The sequence below is a fragment of the Phyllobates terribilis genome, unplaced genomic scaffold (genome assembly GCF_046119375.1).
Source record: "Phyllobates terribilis strain yellow unplaced genomic scaffold, ASM4611937v1 Scaffold_2__4_contigs__length_985480577, whole genome shotgun sequence".
Classification (NCBI taxonomy): Eukaryota; Metazoa; Chordata; class Amphibia; order Anura; family Dendrobatidae; genus Phyllobates; species Phyllobates terribilis.
Genome location: NW_027362762.1, coordinates 73,710,748 through 73,736,121, shown reverse-complemented (window position 1 = coordinate 73,736,121; position 25,374 = coordinate 73,710,748). Strand labels below are relative to the sequence as shown.

General features: G+C 46.7%; 1 protein-coding gene across 3 annotated transcripts in view; it reads right to left on the bottom strand.

Moving 5' to 3' along the window:
- LOC141249555 (stromelysin-1-like) overlaps positions 1-20,421 on the bottom strand; it is a 74,778-nt gene extending 54,357 nt beyond the window's left edge. Inside the window, exon 1 of one of the 3 annotated variants that reach the window (XM_073669680.1) lies at positions 20,250-20,421. In XM_073669680.1, the coding sequence (XP_073525781.1) occupies positions 20,250-20,360 (111 nt within the window). In that variant the 5' untranslated portion in view covers positions 20,361-20,421. The remainder of the gene's footprint in view (positions 1-20,249) is intronic. The other 2 variants (XM_073669686.1, XM_073669676.1) reach the window with 2 other exon arrangements.
- Between the last annotated feature and the right edge of the window lie 4,953 nt (positions 20,422-25,374).

The following is a 25,374-nucleotide window of genomic DNA, read 5'->3' as shown; positions in this document are numbered from 1 at the left end:
GGCATAATACTACTCAGACAACACAGGATGAGGGTAAAACAGTATGGCAATACTTTATTGAACCACCAAACATACAATAAACATATAGAACAGTCCCAGTAAATACCCAAGATTACAGAGTTTCAACATTCTGCTGACTCTCCAGGATTAAAGCTGCTGTGACACCGAGGGGCTTCCAGAGCTGACTACCCCCACCAGTGGGACCCAGCTTTTGGCGGGCACCCACAGAGAGGAGGTAACGACAACCTTAGGAAGCTGACAGTCAATTGAGGTATGTGACCAGGAGACCCGAGGGTCCCAACCTGGCTTCTCCAAATGTATCCATGGGTTCTGTTATAGTCAATGGAGCAGATCTGTATTCCTCCAGCCAGGGATGTGGTCCCTTAGGCTGGCATCTTGTATAATCCAAATTTGTGTCTCTCTTGATGGAGCCATGTTGTTCTAGCTGTTCCTCTATCAAGTCACTCTGATTCTACTTGCAGAATGATAGAAATCCCTTTTCTATATTTACATATGTGGCTCAGGTCATCATCCACAGGTCAGGATGAAAGGTGGCAGGGGCTCATGTCTCATTGTTTGAGCATTTAATCAATTTGCATAATTTGTCCTCCATTACCCTTCAGGTTAACAAACTAGATGGTACAATATGTAATCAGCATATTAGCAAATATCATTGTCCCATGAACTTGAGTCCTTGTCCTCCAGAGATAATAGACAATAAGTTGCAGTAAATATAAACTCAAGTGTCAACATCCAGTCTTATTCAAACAATAGTCTGTGTTTATAAACCAAAGAAAAACACATAAATTCAAAAGTTAACATAAAGATAAAAGCATATGGCTACTGGCAGACTGAATTTATGTCTGTATAATTAAGATTAAATGCTGTGTCGTCACAGGGGGTGCAAGTTGTCTCTAAATTCTAGAGAGCGTTTTGTAGAAAATTGGGGATTGATTTGTTTTCTTCTGCTTACCACCCTGAAACCAACAATCAGAGAGAGGGGACGAATCAATAATTACAACAAATTTTAAGATGTTTTGTTGTGACTGGTTCTCCTTTTTCTCTCTTGCTGAGTTCACCTTTAAGAGTCGGGTCAATCAGTCTACTGGAGCCTCGCCTTCTTTTGAAATTATAGTTTTCATCCTCATTTTCGTGAATTTTCTAGGATGAGTTCTGGGTGTCCTGGAGTAGAGGTGGCCATAAAGAAACTTGGGGATGTCTGGAGGGCGGTTCAGAGGAATATTAGGGTGGCTCAACTTCATCAAAAACGTAAGGCCATTAAGAAACGTTCGGTGGGTTCCACTTTCAAAGTTGGTGGTAAAGTTTGGTTATTGTCGAAGAATATTAGGCTCAAGGTACCTTCGGCAAAGTTGAGTCCTAAATTTATTGATCCGTACGAGCTTCTGGAGCTAGTCCATCTGGCTGCCTTTAAATTAAAGCTTCCGCAGTCCCTTTGTGTCACTAATATTTTCATCTGAACCCTGGGGGCCGGTGGCCCCACCTAGAAGAGGGGGTACTGTCACATTTCCTCTGCCCAGTGTGTCTGGGACTCAATGATGGACACCTCTGTCATCCTATCCAGTGCTGGGGCATGCTGAGCTGTCTGTGCATTAATTGACAGCTCAATTAACCTATCTGAGACTGGGAGGTGCAGAGATTTCTCCAGTTTCTCCCTGTTCTTAGTAATTGCCCTGCTACTTTAGTGAGCTGCCTGACCCAGATCACTGCCAGTCAAAACTTTTGCTCTCTGGTGTGTGTTTCATGTTTCCTGTGCTGTGAGTTTTGATCTTCTGCTGCCTGACCTTTGGACTGTGCTATGACTACCTGTTTGTTTTGCCCTTTGCTTAGATCCCCTATTTCTCTGGTATTCTGACCCGAGACTGTGACCTGACTTCATAGGCGGATTATAATGAGGGCAATCTGGGCTACCGCCCGGGGCCCGGGACTCTGGGGGGCCCATGGCCAGATTGCCCTCATTATAATATGTGGGCGCCAATGTGGCACATACCGGTGGCAGGCAAAGGCGGGGGGGCCCCAGACCACTCACCCAGCAGCTTCGCATGGCCGCTGCTTCTTCTTCGGCCGGGCCAGCACTGCACCTGTTAACTTCCATGTGTGCTGGCCCGGCCGCGTCACAGCTAGGAGACACAGCCCTGTGCGTGGCCGTGTCTGCTAGCATGATGTCACGCAGTGTGCCCAGCACTACTGCACCAGAGAAGAGCTGGACGACTGGAGCCGAGCCAGGGGATGGTGATTGAGTGTGTGAGTGAGTGAGTGTGTGATTGAGTGAGTGTGTGTGTGTGCAGGCAGATATCATTGTGTGATGTCTGTTTATATGTATTTTTGTGTTTCAAATGTGTTTATACGTGTATGTATATGTCTGTATATGTTTGTGATGGCGTGACTGGGTGCAGCCTCCCTCTGTATCTGGGGGGTGCCGTGCGGCCTCCCGCTGTGTATAGATGGCTATGTGCGGCCTCCCGCTGTATCTGGGGGGCTACGTGCGGCCTCCCGCTGTGTATAGATGGCTACGTGCGGCCTCCCGCTGTGTATAGATGGCTACGTGTGGCCTCCTGCAGTGTATAGATGGCCACATGCGGCCTCCTGCTGTGTATAGATGGCTATGTGTGGCCTCCTGCTGTGTATAGATGGCTACCTGCGGCCTCCTGCTGTATCTGGGGGGCGCCGTGCTGCCTCCTCCTGTGTATAGATGGCGCCGTGCTGCCTCCTGCTGTTTATAGATGGCTATGTCTGGCCTCACGCAGGGTATAGATGGCTACATGCAGCCTCCCGCTGTGTATAGATGGCTACGTGTGGCCTCCTGCAGTGTATAGATGGCCACATGCGGCCTCCTGCTGTGTATAGATGGCTATGTGTGGCCTCCTGCTGTGTATAGATGGCTACCTGCGGCCTCCTGCTGTATCTGGGGGGCGCCGTGCTGCCTCCTCCTGTGTATAGATGGCGCCGTGCTGCCTCCTGCTGTTTATAGATGGCTACATGCGGCCTCCCGCTGTGTATGGATGGCTACGTGCGGCCTCCTGCGGTGAATAGATGGCAACGTGAGGCCTCTTGCAGTGTATAGATGGCTACGTGCGGCCTCCTGCTGTGTATAGATGACTACTTGCTGCCTCCTGCTCTGTATAGATGGCTACGTGCTGCCCCCTTCTGTGTATAGATGGATAGGTGCGGCCTCCCGCTGTATATGGGGGGCGCCGTGCTGTCTCCCTCTGTGTATAGATGGCGCCGTGCTGCCTCCTGCTGTTTATAGATGGCTACATGCGGCCTCCCGCTGTGTATAGATGGCTACGTGTGGCCTCCTGCTGTGTATAGATGGCTACGTTTTGCCTCCTGCTGTGTATAGATGGCTGCGTGCTGCCTCCTGCTGTTTATAGATGGCTACGTGCGGCCTCCTGCTGTTTATAGATGGCTACGTGCGGCCTCCTGCTGTGTATAGATGGCTACGTGCGGCCTCCTGCTGTGTATAGATGGCTACATGCGGCCCCCTGCTGTGTATAGATGGCTATGTGCGGCCTCCTGCTGTGTATAGATGGCTATGTGCGGCCTCCTACTGTGTATAGATGGCTATGTGCGGCCTCCTGCTGTGTATAGATGGCTATGTGCGGCCTCCTACTGTGTATAGATGGCTATGTGCGGCCTCCTGCTGTGTATAGATGGCTATGTCTGGCCTCATGCAGGGTATAGATGGCTACATGCAGCCTCCCGCTGTGTATAGATGGCTACGTGCGGCCTCCTGCAGTATATAGATGGCCACATGCGGCCTCCTGCTGTGTATAGATGGCTATGTGTGGCCTCCTGCTGTGTATAGATGGCTACCTGCGGCCTCCCGCTGTATCTGGGGGGCGCCGTGCTGCCTCCTCCTGTGTATAGATGGCGCCGTGCTGCCTCCTGCTGTTTATAGATGGCTACATTCGGCCTCCCGCTGTGTATGGATGGCTACGTGCGGCCTCCTGCGGTGAATAGATGGCAACGTGAGGCCTCTTGCAGTGTATAGATGGCTACGTGCGGCCTCCTGCTGTGTATAGATGACTACTTGCTGCCTCCTGCTCTGTATAGATGGCTACGTGCTGCCCCCTTCTGTGTATAGATGGATAGGTGCGGCCTCCCGCTGTATATGGGGGGCGCCGTGCTGTCTCCCTCTGTGTATAGATGGCGCCGTGCTGCCTCCTGCTGTTTATAGATGGCTACATGCGGCCTCCCGCTGTGTATAGATGGCTACGTGTGGCCTCCTGCTGTGTATAGATGGCTACGTTTGGCCTCCTGCTGTGTATAGATGGCTGCGTGCTGCCTCCTGCTGTTTATAGATGGCTACGTGCGGCCTCCTGCTGTTTATAGATGGCTACGTGCGGCCTCCTGCTGTGTATAGATGGCTACGTGCGGCCTCCTGCTGTGTATAGATGGCTACGTGCGGCCCCCTGCTGTGTATAGATGGCTATGTGCGGCCTCCTGCTGTGTATAGATGGCTATGTGCGGCCTCCTACTGTGTATAGATGGCTATGTGCGGCCTCCTGCTGTGTATAGATGGCTATGTGCGGCCTCCTACTGTGTATAGATGGCTATGTGCGGCCTCCTGCTGTGTATAGATGGCTATGTCTGGCCTCATGCAGGGTATAGATGGCTACATGCAGCCTCCCGCTGTGTATAGATGGCTACGTGCGGCCTCCTGCAGTATATAGATGGCCACATGCGGCCTCCTGCTGTGTATAGATGGCTATGTGTGGCCTCCTGCTGTGTATAGATGGCTACCTGCGGCCTCCCGCTGTATCTGGGGGGCGCCGTGCTGCCTCCTCCTGTGTATAGATGGCGCCGTGCTGCCTCCTGCTGTTTATAGATGGCTACATTCGGCCTCCCGCTGTGTATGGATGGCTACGTGTGGCCTCCTGCGGTGTATAGATGGCAACGTGAGGCCTCTTGCAGTGTATAGATGGCTATGTGCGGCCTCCTGCTGTGTATAGATGACTACTTGCTGCCTCCTGCTCTGTATAGATGGCTACGTGCGGCCCCCTTCTGTGTATAGATGGATAGGTGCGGCCTCCCGCTGTATATGGGGGGCGCCGTGCTATCTCCCTCTGTGTATAGATGGCGCCGTGCTGCCTCCTGCTGTTTATAGATGGCTACATGCGGCCTCCCGCTGTGTATAGATGGCTACGTGTGGCCTCCTGCTGTGTATAGATGGCTACGTGTGGCCTCCTGCTGTGTATAGATGGCTGCGTGCTGCCTCCTGCTGTTTATAGATGGCTACGTGCGGCCTCCTGCTGTTTATAGATGGCTACGTGCGGCCTCCTGCTGTGTATAGATGGCTACGTGTGGCCTCCTGCTGTGTATAGATGGCTACGTGCGGCCCCCTGCTGTGTATAGATGGCTATGTGCGGCCTCCTGCTGTGTATAGATGGCTATGTGCGGCCTCCTACTGTGTATAGATGGCTATGTGCGGCCTCCTGCTGTGTATAGATGGCTATGTGCGGCCTCCTACTGTGTATAGATGGCTATGTGCGGCCTCCTGCTGTGTATAGATGGCTATGTGCGGCCTCCTGCTGTGTATAGATGGCTACGTGCGGCCTCCTGCTGTGTATAGATGGCACCGTACGGCCTCCTGCTGTGCCTAAATGGCACCGTTCGGCCTCCTGCTGTGTATAGATGGCTACGTGCGGCCCCCTGCTGTGTATAGATGCCTATGTGCGGCCTCCTGCTGTGTATAGATGGCTATGTGCGGCCTCCTACTGTGTATAGATGGCTATGTGCGGCCTCCTGCTGTGTATAGATGGCTATGTGCGGCCTCCTACCGTGTATAGATGGCTATGTGCGGCCTCCTGCTGTGTATAGATGGCTATGTGCGGCCTCCTGCTGTGTATAGATGGCTACGTGCGGCCTCCTACTGTGTATAGATGGCACCGTACAGCCTCCTTCTGTGTCTAGATGGCACCGTGCGGCCTCCTGCTGTGTATAGATGGCGCCGTGCGGCCTCCCGCTGTGTATAGATGGCTACGTGCGGCCTCCCGCTGTGTATAGATGGCGCCGTGCGGCCTCCCCGCTGTGTGTAGATGGCTACGTGTGGCCTCCTGCTGTGTATAGATGGCACCGTGCGGTCTCCCGCTGTGTATAGATGGCTACGTGTGGCCTCCTACTGCGTATAGATGGCTATGTGCAGCCTCCCGCTGTGTATAGATGGCGCCGTGCGGCCTCCCGCTGTGAATAGATGGCTACGTGTGGCCTCCTGCTGTGTATAGGAGGATTGTGGCAGCTCAAATTGTGTGTAGGGTCTCATACTGTATATAGGGGATGTCAGCATACTTAATTGTGCTCAATATTAAGTCACACAATTAATGTAAAAAAATTATTATAATTAATATATTAATATTGTGCCAAATTAATTTCACGTGAACTATCACATGATCTATCAACGGGGATCATGTGATATGTCACGTGATACATAAGGTGTGTGTGTGTGTGGGGGGGGGGCGCGCCTTCTAAACTGCCCGGGGTCCTTGCTACTCTTAATCTACCCCTGCCTGACTTACGCCTTTGTTTTTTCCCTTAGTTTACTACGTGCTCTCTTGGTACTGACCAACTTCTCTGCCTCACGACCTGCCCGTGAGTAATGACTAGCATTTCAGATGCCCTATCGAATTCAAGAGGCCTGGCAAGAGCTTATTTCCAAGGAAGTAAAGCGTATGCTGAATCTCGGAGTCATTGAGGAATCCAAGAGCAGGATTCTTATTCTTTGTTGGGGTAGTATTAATTCTGTGTGGAAGGAGGATTTATTCTGTGTGGAGGGGGGAATTTATTCTGCGTGGAGAGGGAAATTTATTTTGTGTGGATGGGGGAATTTTTTCTGCATGGAGAGGGAGATTTATTCTGCGTGGAGAGGGAGATTTATTCTGTGTGGTTGAGGGAGATTTATTCTGTGTAGAGGAGGAGATTTATTGTGTGGGGAGCGAGTGGGGGGTTGGGTGCAGACACAGTATGGTGATTGGGGAGATGGGTGCGGACACATTATGAGTAGCGAGGGGAAAAATGTATGCGGACACAGTATGGGAAGCGAGGGTGATGGGATTTGTGCGTAAATAGTATGTGGAGCGAGGGGTGATGGGATGTGTGTGGACATAGTATGCGAAGTCAGGGGGATGTGTGAGGAGGAAGTATAGAGAATGAGGGGGTAAATATGTGATGAGACAGTTTTGTTAGCAGGAGGGGCGTGAGAGGAGAGAGCATGAGGAGGGAGGGGGACAGTGTAAGGGCACAGCCATGAGGGGACAGTATGCTAAGGAGGGGGCACAGTATAGAGACTGGCCCCTATTGGCAGGACCCAGTTTGAGAGGATAGTGAGAAGAGGGGGCCCAATATAGACAAGAGAGGGCAATGTTGAGAGAGCATGTACCATAAGCCGTGTGTAGGTCATATTTTGTGAAGGGAATATAGTGAGAGGCAATTATTTATTGAGGGGCTTAGTATCGAGCAGATATTTTTATTCAGGAGCATTATAATGACTGCTATCTTTAATGGCATTGTGTGGGGATGTGCTACAGAAGACTGGAGAAGGTGGAAGCCTGCAGAGACGAGCTGTGGATGAGAAAAATCATCATGGTGTCTGGACAAGAAGAAGATGAAAAGAAAAAGAACGACTCCAGAGACAACGTCATCTATAAGGTACCTGGATGTAAATGTTATTTGTGATACTGACTAATGCTTATGTTTTTATTTATGTTAGGAGCATTAAAGGGCATTTAAGGGCTTGTCCAAGTTTGTGGTGAGTCTGCAGTCATTCCATGTGAATTCTCACAGTGAGCACTGCATGCTGCCAGGATTCTCTCGTGCCGGCAATTTACATAAATGCAGTCACATGCCGACTAGACATGTGTGGCCTCACTCCAATGAAAATTAATTGAGTAGGGCTAGATATGTCTAGTCGGAATGTGGCCAGAAGTATACAAATCACATACTTGTATTGACATGACCGTCCACTCTTGCCATCTGCAAGGGAAAAGCTTAAAAGTGTGCCGATGTATGTTCTGTGAGAATTCAGGAATGTGCAGTCACATAAAGTCAGGATTCAGCTCTGCTTGCAGGTTCCAGCAGTCATCACATGGCCACTTCACTCATATGCGATTTTCATATTTACGGTCACGTAACAACTATCTTTTCTTCCTGCTTTCCTCAGTGTCTCATCAGTGTTTCACTGAACGTTGAGAGAATTAGGGAGAGCAGCTTGTCGGCATGTGACTAAGCGTGCAAATCGCATATGTGCTTGAGGAGGGGGGGGGGGGGGTCACCAAACTGAATTCTTGCTCTGAGTGCTAGATACACCTCTGTGTCCTCATATACATTGTCAATGTTATTTATCCACGTACCTTCCAATATTATGATCTGATTTACTGAAATGAGCACTTAGGTTTGTAAATGTATTCTACTATTACACTTATAGCACTTTAGGTGTGTTACATTTTACAGCAGTCTTTGCATCTTAGTCATGTATATTTTTATGATTGATTGTGTACTATATTGCAGTTAATTACTGATATGCACAACAGCAATCACTTAATATATTTTCATTGCACAAGTATTATAATTATATGAAATTTGTAATGTAAATGTGAATAGCTATTGATGCAACCAGTTTATTCTGGTGGTATATATAATTGGAGAGATTTGAACCAATATTATTCTGGGCATACCCCTCTCCCTCCTGAGCTGTTTTTTATATAGATTTTTTACTATGTCGCTACACAGCTTCTAATCTTAATTAGCCAGACGTCTAGATTTGTTTGGCCAGAAGAAATACACTATTATGTTGACTTTTGAACTTATGTGTTTTTCTTTGGTGGATCAAGAAGGACAAACTACTATTTGTATAAGTCTGAATGTTGGCTTCTCTTGGTCTGTGAACAATGAAAGTTTGCTAAACATGTTGATTAACCATTGAGTGGACCCTGTTGCTTGGTGACTCGCAGAGGAGAGGAGTATAAGTTTTGCAAATTGATTAAATGCTCAAACAATGAGAAATTAGCCTTGCACCTTCCCTGCTTGACAGGGGGATGTGTGATTGAAAGGACAATTGTGAACTATTTAAGGGACAAATGCCTTTATAGCAGACAGACTTTACAAAGAGAATCAGAGAGACTCTTCAGGACAGTAGTTTGGTAACATGGCTACATCCAGAGAGACACAGATTTGGATTCTACAGGACTCCAGCCTAAAGGTACATGGCCCTGACTGGAAGTATGCAGATCTGCTCAATTGACCATCAGAGAATCCATGGATACATTTGGGGAAACCAGGTTGGGACAATGGGGTCACCTGGCCCCATGGATATGTTGTTTGGGGTTGCCAGGTTGGGACCATCTGATCACCTGGAACACATGGAGACACTCAGAGAAAGCCAGGTTGGGACAATGAGGTCACCTGGAACCCATGGATTTGTTCGGAGATGCCAGGATGGAACCCCCGGTCTCCTGGTCTTGCACCTCAATGGACTGTCAGCTTCCTAAACTTGCCGCTACCTCCTCTCTGTGGGTATACACCCAAAGTGGGTGCCACTGGTTGAGGTACTTGGCCCTGGAAGTCCCAAAGTTGTAGCTGATCTATTTCCGGCGGGCAAGAGGAAGGGTGAGACTGTGTAATTTTGTGCCATCTTGGGTATTTGCTGGGACAGTTCTATATGTTTATTGTTTGTTTGGTGGTTCAATGAAATATTGCCACTGTTTTACCCTCACCCTGCGTTGTCTGAATAGTATTATGCCCACAGGAGACCCAGGGTCTTCACACCTTGTTTTTGTGTTGTTTTTATGTCATTCATTTTCCTAATAAAGTGATTATTATATATATTTGATATTACTGTCTTTGCCCCTTTCATTGAATACCTTGTTTTTGGTTCCCCTTAGGTTTATGGGCAGCCTGAGAGATAGGGCTGCCCACATACCCCACCCCTGGGTGTGGTTTACATGATAAAATGGAGTCTGTTTGTTTGACATATGGCCTGTGTGTGGAGGTAAGTTGAGTTCCTGGGTGATGTCTCCAGACTGAGCCCGTATGCTGGATGCTCCAGCCTGTGTGTCCTGGACTGTCTCTAAAGTGACTTTATTGGAAGTGTTTACTTTGTTTTGCCTGCACTGAAAGGCCTTTTATTTTCCTTTGCTTGTGGCATGGCTTATGAAGCAACAATAAACCAACCTGGACATTTAAATGGAAACGATTCTTTTGTTACCTCACCACGCACCCAAGTGAGTAGCATTCCCACAGTGTCTATGTGCATATATATTATATATATATATATATATATATATGTGTGTGTATATATATACTGTGTATATTATATCTCAGTATTTCCTCTTTTAATCTCTTCCTTGTCTTTAGTATCATTTTCCCTCACATCACAATAAGAACTGAGAAATACATAAATCTTCTATGTGCCTCCTCCTTCTCTTCAATGTCATGTGTGTTGCTGTAACACAACTCACGGCATCAGATGCCTTCTGCCTTCCCAACTTGCCACGTCTGCAGCAAAAAAATATTGGTAAGTCCCACTCATTTGCTAATTGGGTGGGGCTTAAAACTGGCCACTAGCTAAAGATGATACTGTTCACCACATGATTACTAAAAGATTGGCTGTTTCAGGATTGTGCAAAAAAGTGCTAGAACCTAATAAATAGTAAGAACAGTAAGTGAGTAGATTTATTGTTTCATGTAAACATACATTTCTATATTTAGTGTTCCTTTATAATAGTAACAAAAATTGAGTGTGACAGTAGCTCACCTTTGCAACCTTTTTGTCACAGAGTATTTTACTTATAAAATGAAGCCATTTTGGAAAAAGTCTTCATGGGAATCTCATAGTAAAATCAACCCCTAAATCGCCTATATGGGCATTCAGGTCTTAGAAATGTGAATCCATCTACACCTTTATATCTGCTATCTGTTGTTGCACTACTAGTACTTTCATCCATATGCGAATGAGGCGTTAAGCGCTCTTGACGTGACAGAGGATTTCCTGAGATTCTACCTTCTGAGGTTGATTCCCCGCCCAGCACCAGTCTCTTTAGATTGGTTGATAACTCACTGTCAGGAGACAGGCAAGGAAATCAGACAGTGAGCTACCAATCAGCTAAAGAGGCAGGTACAGGGCGAGGAAACAATTGTTATGATCTGCTACAAGCACTAAGGAAAGAAAGGAGATCTGTCCCTACAATAGAACCAAGCTAGATCCCTACGATGTAACGGGGAACCTGATCCTGCGATCAGACCCGCTAAAGTCCTTGGCTAGTCTGTACGAAGATCTATAGATGCAAGGGAGGGATCCCTACAAGAACTAGGGACTGGGATAAAGTTGGACACCTCCAAGCAGAAATTGTAGCAGTAAAAGACAAACACACAACATAGAACATAAAGGTCCGAAGACCTAGCTAAACTGACTGAGAAAGGTAACTAAGCACCAGGCTAACTTAACAGTAGAAATTACAATGAAGTCCAGCAAGGCCAGAAGGGCGGAGCAGGATTAAATAGGCAAAAAAGGTAATGTGACCAGCAAGATAGAAAAAACCTAACAGGAGAGTTCTAACAGTACCCCCTCTTCTATGAGGATCCTCCGGATCCCCTAGGCCCAGGCTTATCAGGAAACCTCTTGTGAAACGCTCTGACAAGTCTGGAAGCAGAAACATCATCCGCCCTCACCCATGAGTTATCCTCGGGACCGAAACCCTTCCAAGCGACGAGATACTGCAAACTCCCTCTATACCGTCTAGAATTTAGGATGCGGGAAATTTCGTATTCCCTGTCCTCCACCACCGGAGGAACAGTGGCAGAGGCGTCTCCATCCGACACATAAGCTCTTTTCAACAGAGAAACATGAAACACCGGATTAATCTTCCAGGAGGTAGGAACCTCCAACCTAACAGCAGATTGGTTAACTACCTGAAGCACCTTAAAGGGCCCTACAAACTTGGGACCCAATTTTTTAGAAGGAATCCTCAACCGCAGATTCTTAGAGGACAACCAAACCATGTCACCAATAGCAAACAAAACCTCTTGCCGTTTCCTATCAAAGTACCTCTTAGATTTTTTGTTAGCCTCCTGAAGATTACCACGCACATCCGTCCAAACTCTCTCCAAATCACCGGAAAAACTCTCCTCCTCAGGCACAGCCGATACCAATTTGGAGAATGACCCAAAAGACGGATGTCTCCCAGAACAACAAAAAAAAAGGCGAACAACCAGCAGAAGAGGATGTATGGTTGTTAAGAGCAAACTCTGCAAGTGGCAGAAACTCAGACCACCCCTCCTGATTGTCCGCCACAAAACAACGCAAGAGCTGCTCAACATCCTGATTCTTCCTTTCTGTCTGGCCATTAGACTCAGGATGATATCCAGATGAAAACGACAAATGAACTCTCAACCTGTCACAAAAGGCACGCCAAAAACGATCCACGAACTGAGGTCCAATATCCGAAACAATGTCAGTAGGAACGCCAAGTAGTCTGACAATTTCCTTGACAAAGGCCTTAGCGAGTGTCTTAGCGCAGGGCAGTTTGATGAAAGGAACCAAGTGACACATCTTGCTAAAACGGTCCACGACCACCCAGATGACTGTGAAACCCTCAGAGGGGGGGAAGGTCAGTAATAAAGTCCATAGCCAGATGTGTCCAAGGTGCACTAGGAACCTCCAGAGGGCAAAGCAATCCCGCCGCAGGAGTATGAGAAGACTTAGATCTAGCACACACAGTACATTGACGCACCCACTTAATGACTTCCTTCTGCCATCCAGGCCACCAAAAACTGCGACTCACAAGTCTCTTGGTCTCAGAAATTCCTGGATGACCTGCCAACCGAGACTCATGACACTCAACAAACAAATCTCTCCTAAAGGTCCTGGCACAAACAACCTCCCATGGGGAGTGTTAGATGGGGCATTCTCCTGTGCTTTAAGAATCTCATCTTCCAAAACGGAGTCCAAAGCAGCAATCACAACACCTTCTTGTAAAATGCTCTCCTCCTCCTCAGCACCGACCATGGGAGAAAAGCTGCGAGACAAAGCATCAGCTTTAACATTCTTGGTACCCGGGATGTAAGTAATGGAAAAATTAAACAGCGAGAAAAAAAGTGCCCACCTAGCCTGACGGGCATTCAAGCGCTTGGCAGCATCAAGATAGATCAGATTTTTATGATCAGTGAAAACCTGAATGGGAAATTCAGCACCTTCCAAGAGATGACGCCAGTGTTCAAATGCAAGTTTAATAGCCAGCAATTCCTGATTACCAATATCGTAATTAAGTTCAGTCTCAGAAAATTTTTTTGAAAAAAAAGCACAGGGATGTACTCCATCCTTGTTTTTCTGAGACAACACCGCACCGACCCCCACCGAAGAAGCATCAACCTCAACCAAAAACGGCTTAGTCACATCAGGCTGCATAAGGATGGGAGGAGAGCTGAACCTCTCCTTTAGAAACACAAAAGCTTCAATGGCCTCAGTAGTCCACTGAACCGCATTAGCACCTTTCCTGGTGAGATCGGTCAGTGGTTTGACAATAATAGAAACATTTTTAATGAATTTTCTGTAATAATTGGCGAAACCCAAAAACCTCTGTATCGATTTCAAACCAATAGGCCTAGGCCATTCCTGAACCGCCTGAACCTTCACAGGGTCCATCTCAAAGCCCTTGCTGGAGATAATGTAGCCCAAAAAACTAATTCTCTGTACAGCGAACTCACATTTCTCCAGCTTAGCAAAAAGCGAATTGTCAATTAATAACTGTAATACCTCACTTAAGCTCCGCCAATGAGACTCCAGATCCGGTGAATAAATCAAAATGTCATCCAAATACACAACCACATTTTTGCCGATCAAAGGTCTAAGGATGTCATTAATAAGATTCTGAAAAAATGCTGGAGCATTGGTAAGGCCAAAAGGCATAACCAGGTTCTCAAAATGACCCACAGGAGTGTTAAAAGCAGTCTTCCATTCATCACCCTCCTTCATGCGCAACAAATTGTATGCCCCCCGGAGATCAATTTTCGAGAACCACTTGGCCCCCACTAACTGGTTAAACAAATCAGGAATCAATGGCAGTGGGTAAGGATTGCGTACAGTAATCTTATTAATCTCACGAAAATCCAGACAAGGACGTAAACCGCCGTCCTTTTTTTTAACAAAAAAAAATCCAACAGGAGACTTGGAAGGCCTAATGTGACCGGCAGCCAAGCTTGTCTGTATGTATTCCTCCAAAGCCTTTCTCTCAGGAATAGTAAGATTAAATAAACGACTTTTAGGAAGAGTCGCTCCAGGGACAAATTCAATGGTACAATCATAGTCTCTATGGGGAGGCAAAATTTGTGACTCCTCCTCAGAAAAAACTCTCCAAAAATCCTGAATAGGTACAGGTAATTCCCCTTTTTCCACCGCAGCAATACGTCCGTTACAACACTTGTCATAACACTTAGGGCTCCAGGACTTAATTTCATTGGTAGACCAATCCAGTACAGGATTGTGCAATTTTAACCAGGGTAACCCCAAAATTACTGGAGAAGGCAAATTATTTAATACCACCAAATCCAAATTTTCTTGGTGAATACCATTAATAGTGAGGGGAAATTCACAGACCTTGTGAGTAACACTCTTCAAGGAGGAGTCATCGACAGAAACCACAGCAATAGGGGATGACAAAGGTTTGGGTTTTAATTTAAGTTTTTCCAAGAATCCCCCATCAATCACATTCAGAGTAGAACCACAATCCACAAATATCCGAAATTCAATTAATTCTTCCTGAGCAGCAGTAGTAGCAGAAAGAAATACCCCCTTAGTATTTAAACAGGCAATAAGGGCGTAACTGACCTTTTTTTTTTCTTTGTTCATACGAAGCACACAGTTCTTAATAAAATGGTCAGATTTCCCGCAATAAAAGCACAAACCTTCAGAAGATCTGCGTTCTTTTTCCTGAGAGCGGGGTGCCTTCGCCCCAATCTCCATCGGCTCTCCAATGTCAGTACAGACCCTCTCAAGACTCGGAGCTGACATGGCAGAGGATCCACTCTCATTAACCCTTGCACGCAGTCTCCTGTCCACCCGTATAGCTAATTGCATTGCCTCCTGCAAGTTTCCAGGTGTGGGATAAGCAATCAGCAAATCCTTAACCCTTTTACGTAGCCCCGCAAGAAACAAACTTTTCAAAGCTGAATCGTTCCACCCCACCTGGGCAGACCACCGACGGAAGTGAGAACAATATTTTTTCACATTACCTGATCCCTGCCTCAAACGTCTCAATTCAGTCTCAGCTGATGAGACATGATCAGGATCATCATACAGCAAACCCAAAGCAGAAAAAAAACTATCCACTGATCTAAAGCATGGATCACTAGGTTGGAGAGAAAAGGCCCATCCCTGAGGTTCTTTGCGAAAAAGTGACATTATGAACCCTATGCGCTGTGATTCATCAACAGAGGATCTGGGTCTCAAATGAAAATACAACAAACAAGCATTTTTAAAGGAAAAAAATTCTTCTTGGTCACCAAAAAATAAATCAGGCAAACATACCTTTGGCTTCACAAAATGTGCTCCAGAACAGCTACTCACATGTTGTTGGAGCTCGGCCACCTCCAGAGAGAGTCCCTGCAGGCGTTGAGCCAAATCCTGAACCGAAACCATGATGGAAACTGGAAGTCTTTCCTTAGAGATATTTTTGGGTTGGACTTACTGTTATGATCTGCTACAAGCACTAAGGAAAGAAAGGAGATCTGTCCCTACAATAGAACTAAGCTAGAGCCCTACGATGTAACGGGGAACCTGAATCTGCGATCAGACCCGCTAAAGTCCTCGGCTAGTCTGTACGAAGACCTTTAGATGCAAGGGAGGGATCCCTACAAGAACTAGGGACTGGGATAAAGTTGGACACCTCCTAGCAGAAATTGTAGCAGTAAAAGACAAACACACAACATAGAACATAAAGGTCCGAAGACCTAGCTAAACTGACTGAGAAAGGTAACTAAGCACCAGGCTAACTTAAGTGTAGAAATTACAATGAAGTCCAGCAAGGCCAGAAGGGCGGAGCAGGATTAAATAGGCAAAAAAGGTCATGTGACCAGCAAGATAGAAAAAAACCTAACAGGAGAGTTCTAACAACAACCTCTGGAGGCCAAGACCCGGGAAGTGCTCTGTCACATGTACTGCACTTAAAGTCTTGCTTTGCATATGGGTGAACATGCTAAAAACTCAGGAATGCAGCAACAGACACAAGATATAAAGGAGTTAATTGATTTACATTTTAAAGACCTGTATGCCCATATATAGCAATACCTTGACTAATGAGTGCATCTACTTACATATTTTCTAAGATACGAGCCATCACTGCCTTGATTTATTGTTTTATGATGTGAGTTGAGATCTGAGTTACGAGCTAGCGAGCTTTGGACACTCACCAAGTGGTTTTCCTGCTGTGCAAGCATCTCCGTTGTTGCTGTTGCACTTTTGACCTTTTCTTGTGAATCATTTTCCTCGGATGGACTCTATTTGTAGCACTGCATGCTGCAGTTATTTGACATGGGGCTGTACATAAGATAATGGTTATCTTTCGGTTTAAGCTTTTGCCCATTTTTGTGGCAGTACGTTATTTCAGATGTGCTGCAAGGTACAGTATACTGCACTACTATGTGTATTCACTGACTCTTTGGAGTGTTGGCTTTAGGGTTCAATATTTGCTATATTTATATGTGAAGATGATTAAAGGGATCCTGTCACCCCCCTGGCACTTATCTGACCTCTAATATGGACATACAGATGATAGAAATGTAAATCTATACTTACCTGTATGTGTGGCACCCTGCTACCCACAGGTACCACAGGACCCAAAAGGGTGCATGGACGGACTTCTCCACAAGAGGCCCTCAGTACACACAGACACCTCCACCCTTCCACCTCATACCACCAGAGGGAGCCCTGTTAGGGATATATATACTGGAGGGTGGAGTTAAGTAGGCAGAGTGTGCTGACACTTTAGAGCATCGAAGAAGCAGCACATGTTAGCTGCTGTGCTGAGGGCAAGTTAAGGCCAAAAGCACGTGCTGAAGCCTAGGGTCTAGAGCGTGGCCGGAGGCAAGGAGAGGAGAGAGAAGTGTTGGGGGGCAGAGGAGCACCTTAGGCTCACCCCAGAACACAATCCGGACACCGGGTCTGCGCCTACAGGGTCCTCTACGCCCAGTAGGAATAACCGGTATGCCAAGGGGATTCTAGACCCCTGGTCAACCTGAAGCTGCAACCATCCAAAGAACTAGGAACCACGAAGGCCCCAGCGTCCAGAGATAGTGGTAGCCAGAGGAAATTTCTTACCACCAAGCAGACAGGTGAGAGAGTGAGAAAGAGTACAGAAGCTAGGCCTAGTTCCAAGCAGGTCAGGAGCTTCAGAGAGAGAAAGGAAGAAACAGACAAGGAGGCCTTATACCCGCTCACTGGGGACAGTCCAGAAGTGCACCCTTCCTACCAAGTACCCTGGACCGTACCTGCCGTCTACACCAGTAAAGGTACTGAAGCGAATCCCCTGTGTGCGTGTCTGTTATTCTCCCCTGACCCGGCTGGGCCACCTCTCACCTGCATCCCTTCCATCAACCCTGCCCTGAGGGCCCGCTCCGCCTGTGGAGAGCAGAAACATCTCAGCTGCCATCCCATCACCCCTGGAGGTCTGCAGCAGCGCTGGTACCTATTGCCAGGAACCACAGGTGGCGTCACGAGACAAAACCGTTTATCATCCCTTCAAGCAACAACCCCTTTTAAGAGTGACCCCAGGGTATGGGCCTGGGAGCCGACCGCTGTGACATCCCAAGAAGGTAAAGGCCCGTGTACCGAGTCCCCCATATCCCCCTGGGCGAGTCATCTCCCTCATATTAGAGGTCTTGTTGCAATGAAATGTCTTTTTATTCCTACAAGTTTCTGATTTGCTCCAGTCCTGGGACTGGAAGAAATCCCTGCCTCCTGTGGTAATTATAATGTTTACCCCCTCCCCTGCACGTCACAGTGCCTGGATTTGCCTGCTGCAACTGCACATCACAGTGTACTGTGACCTGCAGTGGAGGGGGGAAACATTATAATTACCACAGAACGCAGGGATTTCTTGCCGGCCCCGGCCTGCAAGCATCAGAAACTTGATTGAATAAAATGATATTTCACAGCAACAAGACCTCTAATGTGAGGCATACAGGTAAGTATAGATTCACATTTCTATCACCTGTATGCCCATATTACAGGTCAGATAAGTGCCAGGGGGTGACAGATTCCCCTTAAGTGAATGTTACGAACCGTGTGGTGGAAGTACTGTGCCGTAATCCAAGGAGAGCTCAGAGGGGTGTAACTAGGTACCTGACCAGGTCCGACCTCAGTTGCACGGTGGCTGACGACACCATGATCCGAGGAGAGACGAGGGAGGCGGAACTAGGTGCTAATCCAGGACTGACCTCGGGTGGATGGCAGCTGACCCCCAAGGGACAGGAGGCAGGAGCGGCCAGGAATGGTAGATTGGCACGACACAGGCAGGCTGGTGCTGGCAGGCACGGCAGTTAGAAAGACAGGTTGGCACAGCAGATGAGCAAGCAGGCTGGCATGGCAGACAGACAGGCAAGGTAGCACGGCACATGGAAAAGCAGGCTGGCACGGCAGACGGACGAGCAGGCTGGCACGACTGATAGACAGGCAGGGTGGCACAGAAAATGAATGAGCAGGCTGGCACAGATGACAGAGAGGCAGGCTGGCATAGCTAATGGACAGGCAGGCTGGCATGGCTGACAGACAGGCAGGCAGGTACGGCTGACGGATAGGCAGGTATACTGGATGCAAGCACTGGGACCCTAGAACTAGCAAATGTGTTTTAGGAAACATATGAACAACTTTGCACAGGTTCCTCCCCTCAGGTGGAGGTGCCTTTAATAATTAATGTTTCCCAGCCATTGGCTGGGGACATTGTAGGACGGCCCTTTAAGAGGATGGGACCACGCATGCATGCCCCCTAAGCACTGTGCCCGAGGATCGCATCACGGGCAACTGCGGGAATGGAGGAGGAAGGATGAGAGCATGCAGGACGGGGCCCGCGGTGGTGAGTGAGTCGGCATCTCTGCCGAGGGAGGGAGGCAGGAGGCAGAGACACCGGCGCTGCAGTGAAGTTATTAAAAAATAAATAAATAAATAATAATAAATTAAAAAAAAGTACAGTAAATAGTTTATTACATGCTTAATAGTTTTTCATACTGTACATTACTGTATTTGTTATTAATAAAGTTAATTTTTTTTATTTAAAAGCATCTAACAAAATAAATTGGTGTGGTTTTTGGGGGGCTGGAATGGATTAATAGCATTTCAATTCATTTTTATGGTGAAATTTAATTTGATATAAAAGCAAATTGAGTTAAGACCTCGGTCACAAAACAAATTACACTCATAAGTGAAGGTATTACTGTATGCTGTTTGGGAGGATTGATATTATGACGGATTCCCTTGAACAATTTCAAAGTAATTTTGTGTACAGCACCTTAGGCAGACTTAATTGTTTATCAGAATTCAAACATTCTTTTACACTGACTAAGCAATTATACTTTATGCTATCTGCTCCTTATATCTTACTAATTTACATTTGCTAATATTTTTAGCTCTAAGAGCATTGCTTAGACTGCTTGCAAATACTGTATATCCAAGACTAGCAATGCACATTTTCAGCCTCTGAATTAAACAAGAGTGTTCCTATTTACTGACATAAAACCTATATTGATAATGCTGGTAAATTAAAGCAAGGCAGATTACAAAGTTTTAGAACTTTTAAATCAACTGGAAAACCCATCTGAGTGACATTATTATTAGCTCACAGGAGTAGTATTTGTTGATCAAAATCTACACAATTTTCCATTTTACTATCTGTATAAATTCCTCACATTTTTCAACTCTACTTTCTGTGATTCAACCTTCATTGTTTACAACTAAAGAATATAAAATATTTACATTACTCATGTGATGGATACACAGATGCAGGACTGGTTACACTTACAGTACAGTCATTACAACTGTGTTTTTAAATAAGTCAAGATTTTCATTCCTAGAAGTAAACAATGAAGGTTTCTATTGTACAACAGCAAGCAGAAATCTTGAAAACTGTGACAAATGAATGTATATATTAGTACATTTTGTAACTTTTCATTATACAATAAATCCTCTGAATTCATGAATCTATATTACCCCTTTTAGTTTTATGTTATTTTTTTTTTTTACAGAAACATACCTCTGCTAAATTCTGTTCAGAAGAACTGATGCCAGAGTTGTATTGGGGTCTTGGCATGGCAAGAGCGCAACAACACAGTGAAAGCAGGACCACGCAATGTACTTGCATCATGGTGGCAGTCAGAGTACACAGCCTGCACTGCTCATGCTTTATAGCTGAAGGTGTGTTGCAATGTAGTAATTAATTATGAAATTAACCAAGGTCATTTTACATTAATTATCCATTAACAGTACAGACACCTGCCCACTGTAATAATGGATCAGTAAATATCAGCCCACATATTTTATGTTGTGGAAAATCCACACATTTACAATACATAGTAACTTCTTTAAAGGGATTCTGTCAGCAGGTTTACTCCTTTTTAACTGTTTTAAAGATAAATGCATTGATACCTTTTTATTTGCTCTCCTTTTGGTTGATCTGGTGAAATCCGTGATTTTTTAAATATGCAAAGTAAGCATTAGATGCTTTGTCCCACCCAGAGCACCTAACAAAAAACTATCTGCCTGGGTCATTTACATCTTTAGCGCCTGCCTCCCTTTTTTGATTGATATCTGGCTGTCTTGCTGATGTCAGGCATTGGGCAGAAAATCTCACGCCTGCTCACATCACAGCCGTCCCATGCTTGTGCTATAAGGTGCCATTTTAAGGCACTTTTATACAGGAGCTGCGGAGAAGAAAAAGCGCAGTAGGATTTGTGGATTTTCCGCTCTGCTGATGGATGATAAGGTTTAGATACAGTAACTGTATTTAATATGGTTTTTAATCGACGCATTTCGAAGTTCACAAACTACTTCTTTAGGATATAACCACATGTAGATACATGAAACAGTCAGACATATTCATATAATGGCGCCAAGAAGGCACATGGTATGTCAATGTTCACTCATTGTCGTTCTAAATAAAACTTTAGTAAGGAAAAACTGGAAATGATAAATAGCGCAATAGGGTCTTATCTAGGTTAAAAAAATTGGGATAAATCCCTATCAGGTGATACACAATTGTGCTCACCTGATAGGATGTGTCTACACAACCACTAATGAGTAGTGTTGAGCATTCCGATACTGAAATATCGGGTATCGGCCGATATTCGCGGTATGGAATTCCGATACTTAATTCCGATACTTTTGCAATATCGTATACCGGAATCGGAAGTTCCCATAATGCAATGAGCCATTTTCATTTTATTCAGCCAATGAGGATCCTAAGAAGTGTGGGCACATCCTGTTAGGCATGTAGGCATCTTAACTAATAGCATGGCTGTGATTGGCTGCTGAAATGATGTCATGATGCACTATAAAAGCCGCCGCCGCCATTTTGAGCTCACTCTGCTGTGAATTCAGTTAGGGATAGGACGCTGTTGTTCTGAGGGACAGTTTTAGCTACCTATTTGCTCTATTCTGCTTTACCCAAGCTACTTTATAAATCGCTGTGCCTTGCAGCGCTAGTGCACAGTTCTCTGTGCTGTTCACCGCTGTCTGCAAGGTCTGGTGTGTGAGTGCAGCTCACCCTGTAGTGTGTGCTTCAACCACGTCTGGTTGTAGTGCGCTCAGTGTGTGTCACTGCCTCATACATTGTCCTTTTTTGGCAATTCATAATTTTTCCTGATATCTCCTATTAGTGTGGTGGTTCCATCTGTATTCAGCTAAATTGGTTCCAAACACACTATATAGGAGTAGATAGAGAAATTTTTTGGGTCTTGCAGCGCTAGTGCACAGTGCTCTGCATCTGTACTGTTCACCGCTGTCTGCAAGGTCTGGTGTGTGAGTGCAGCTCACCCTGTAGTGTGTGCTTCAACCCCGTCTGGTTGTAGTGCACTCAGTGTGTGTCACTGCCTCATACATTGTCCTTTATTGCCAATTCATAATTTTTCCTGATATCTCCTATTAGTGTGGTGGTTCCATCCGTATTCAGCTAAATTGGTTCCAAACACACTATATAGGAGTAGATAGAGAAATTTTTTTGGTCTTGCAGCGCTAGTGCATAGTGCTCTGCATCTGTACTGTTCACCGCTGTCTGCAAGGTCTGGTGTGTGAGTGCAGCTCACCCTGTAGTGGGTGCTTCAACCCCGTCTGGTTGTAGTGCACTCAGTGTGTGTCACTGCCTCATACATTGTCCTTTATTGCCAATTCATAATTTTTCCTGATTTCTCCTATTAGTGTGGTGGTTCCATCCGTATTTAGCTAAATTGGTTCCAAACACACTATATAGGAGTAGTTAGAGGAGCCTTTCTGCAGCATTGGGCCCTGCAGCCCCAGCCAGATTAGTATTAGCCTATTTTTTGCAGCCTCATCTATTGCATTGTAGGTTACCTTCCTACATTGTAATAGCTACAAAAAGTTTGTGATACTATCGTTATTACATCTTTAGGCACATCCAGTGTCTTTTTGTGACAAAAAAAACCTAAATAAAGTTCACCAAACACTCCACTTTACAGTTGTGTAGGCCACATTAGCTCATATTAAAGTCTAGTCCACACTTTATAAAATTAGTGTTTCTTATACCTGTTAGCAGCTGTTCAGGAATAAGCACACTAAGCCCTTAGTACTTTTCTGCCTATCTTTATCAGTCTACCAAGATGAAGAAGGCAGGGAGTAAGGCATGTGCTCGTGGACGTGGGCGTGGGCGTGGAGTTTCTGCAGGGAGAGGACGTGAGGATTCTGTGCCTGCAGGGAGAGGACGTGGGGATTCTGTGCCTGCTGCGGGCACCAGTGACTCAGCATCCCCCAGTTTTACCAGGGAACAGTCCTTTATGCGCAGCTTTGTAGGAGCTAGCCGTACCCCACTGCTGCGCGAGGACAAAATTTAAGCCGTTGTCGGATGGATGGCAGCTAACGCATCGACTTCAATTAGTTCCAGATCCTCTCAGGTCCTGAGCACTGAAGAGCACCCATCTGTCTCTTCACCACCTGCCAAATTGCCCAGGCAGTCAGAGAGCCCTGGACAGGAGCCATCTCTACTTCTGTTCTCTGAATCTCTTGGCTTGGAAAGAGGGGGCCAGCCAAGCAGAATTCGAGAATTTGAAGAAGAGGTAGTATGCAGTGATGCGCAACCGTTTTGTCTCTCTGAATCTGAAGAGGCGGGTGGGCCAGTGCCTATGGTCAGCAGCACACCTCAGTACGCATCTGATGATGAGACTCAGGTGCCACTTTCTGGTGCGTACTGTGCTGTCGAGACTACCCAGGAGAAGCAGTTGTTTGAAGAGGGTGGTGTAGATGATGAGCTCCTTGACCCATCATGGCGTGAGGGACAGGAAGGTGGTGGGAGCAGCTCTGAGGAAGAGATTCCCCGAACGGCCCAAAAAGGAGGGAGAGGGAGGGGGCAGACTTGGTTGCCTGTAGCCTCCACTTCGGCACCCATTAGGAGCATGGCTCTTCCAAAATCCAAAGCGGGCGCTCCCAAGACTTGCAGTGCCTGGTCCTTTTTTGACACAGTTGCAGATGACATTTGCTTTGTCAAATGCAAGCTGTGTAATCAGAAGGTGAAAAGAGGGAAAAGTGTCAGCAACCTCAATACCACAAATATGTGGAAACATGTGCGGACCAAGCACGTGGTGGAGTTACAAAAACACACTGAAGACCTAGGCCAACCTACAGCGCCACCTACCACATCTTCAGCTCGTGTTGTAGCCTCTTCCTCCAGCTCACACACAGCTGGTTCGGCTTCCTCACAGGATCGCCATGGAAGAATCTCTGGCACTGTTGTACAGAGACACAGTGTAATTCCACCCACAGCACCACTTTCCCAGTCATCCTCACACTCCCAGGCCAGTCTACAGCCATCGTTAGCACAGGCATGGGAGAAAAGGCGCCCATACTCGGCAAACCACCCCCGAGCACAGGCTCTGAATGCTGGCATTGCTAAACTACTGGCCCTTGAAATGCTATCATTCAGGCTGGTGGAGACTGACACATTCCGTAACTTTATGGCATTGGCAGTCCCACAATACAACGTGCCCAGCCGCTTTTATTTCAGCAGGCAAGCCGTCCCTGCCCTGCAACATCATGTGGAGGGAAAAATTAAACATGCGCTACAAAACGCCGTCAGTAACAAGGTCCACCTGACCACCGATGCGTGGACCAGTAAGCATGGACAGGGACGATACCTTTCCCTCACTGCCCATTGGGTAAATGTTGTGGAGCCGGGTACAAATCTTGAGAGTGGCGCTGTACGTGTTCTGCCAACTCCAAGGATTGCAGGAATCCAGTCTGTACACATTGACTCCTCCTCATACTCCAGTTCCTCTGAATCAGCGCTGCAGGAGCCGTCACGGTCTACCTCCACATCGACCCGTGAACGGTTACCTGTTATGATGACCGATATGAGCACAGCCGTGGCCAAACGTCAACAGGCCGTATTAAAATTAATTTCTTTGGGGAATCGAAGCCACACAGCGCAGGAGCTCTGGAATGCCATCAAGCAGCAGAGCGACGTGTGGTTTGTGCCAGCGAATCTCCAGCCAGGCATGGTAGTGTGTGACAATGGCCGAAATCTGGTGGCAGTTCTGGGCCTAGGCAACCTCACTCACATCCCATGTCTGGCACATGTGCTCAACTTGGTCGTGCAGAGTTTTTTGAGGGACTATCCGGATCTTGATGCACTGCTTCACAAGGTCCGCATAGAGTGCGCTCACTTGCGGCGTTCCAGCAATGCAAGATCACGCATTGCAGCACTGCAGCGCCGATTACGTCTTCCGGAACATCGCATCATATGTGACCTACCCACCAGGTGGAATTCAACGTTACATATGTTGGAGAGGTTGTGTGAGCAGCAGGCAGCAGTAATGGAGTACCAGCTGCAGCAGGCGCAAACAAGTCGCAGTGCGCGCCGTTCACACTTCACCACCACTGAGTGGGCCTCTATGAAGGACATTTGCCACGTTTTGCGTGCCTTCGATTATTCCACGCGGATGGCGAGTGCAGATGATGCACTAGTCAGCATGACTATCCCTCTTATCTGCCTGCTTGAAAAAACACTGCAAGCACTAAGGGACGAGGTTTTGGAAGAGGTGGAGGATGAGGAGTCACAAATGCCATCTGCTTCTCTACAGTCTGCGCTACGTGGTTCCTCACAAAGGCCTAGGCAGGGGACACTTTGTGAGGAGGATGAGGAGGAGTCAATGGAT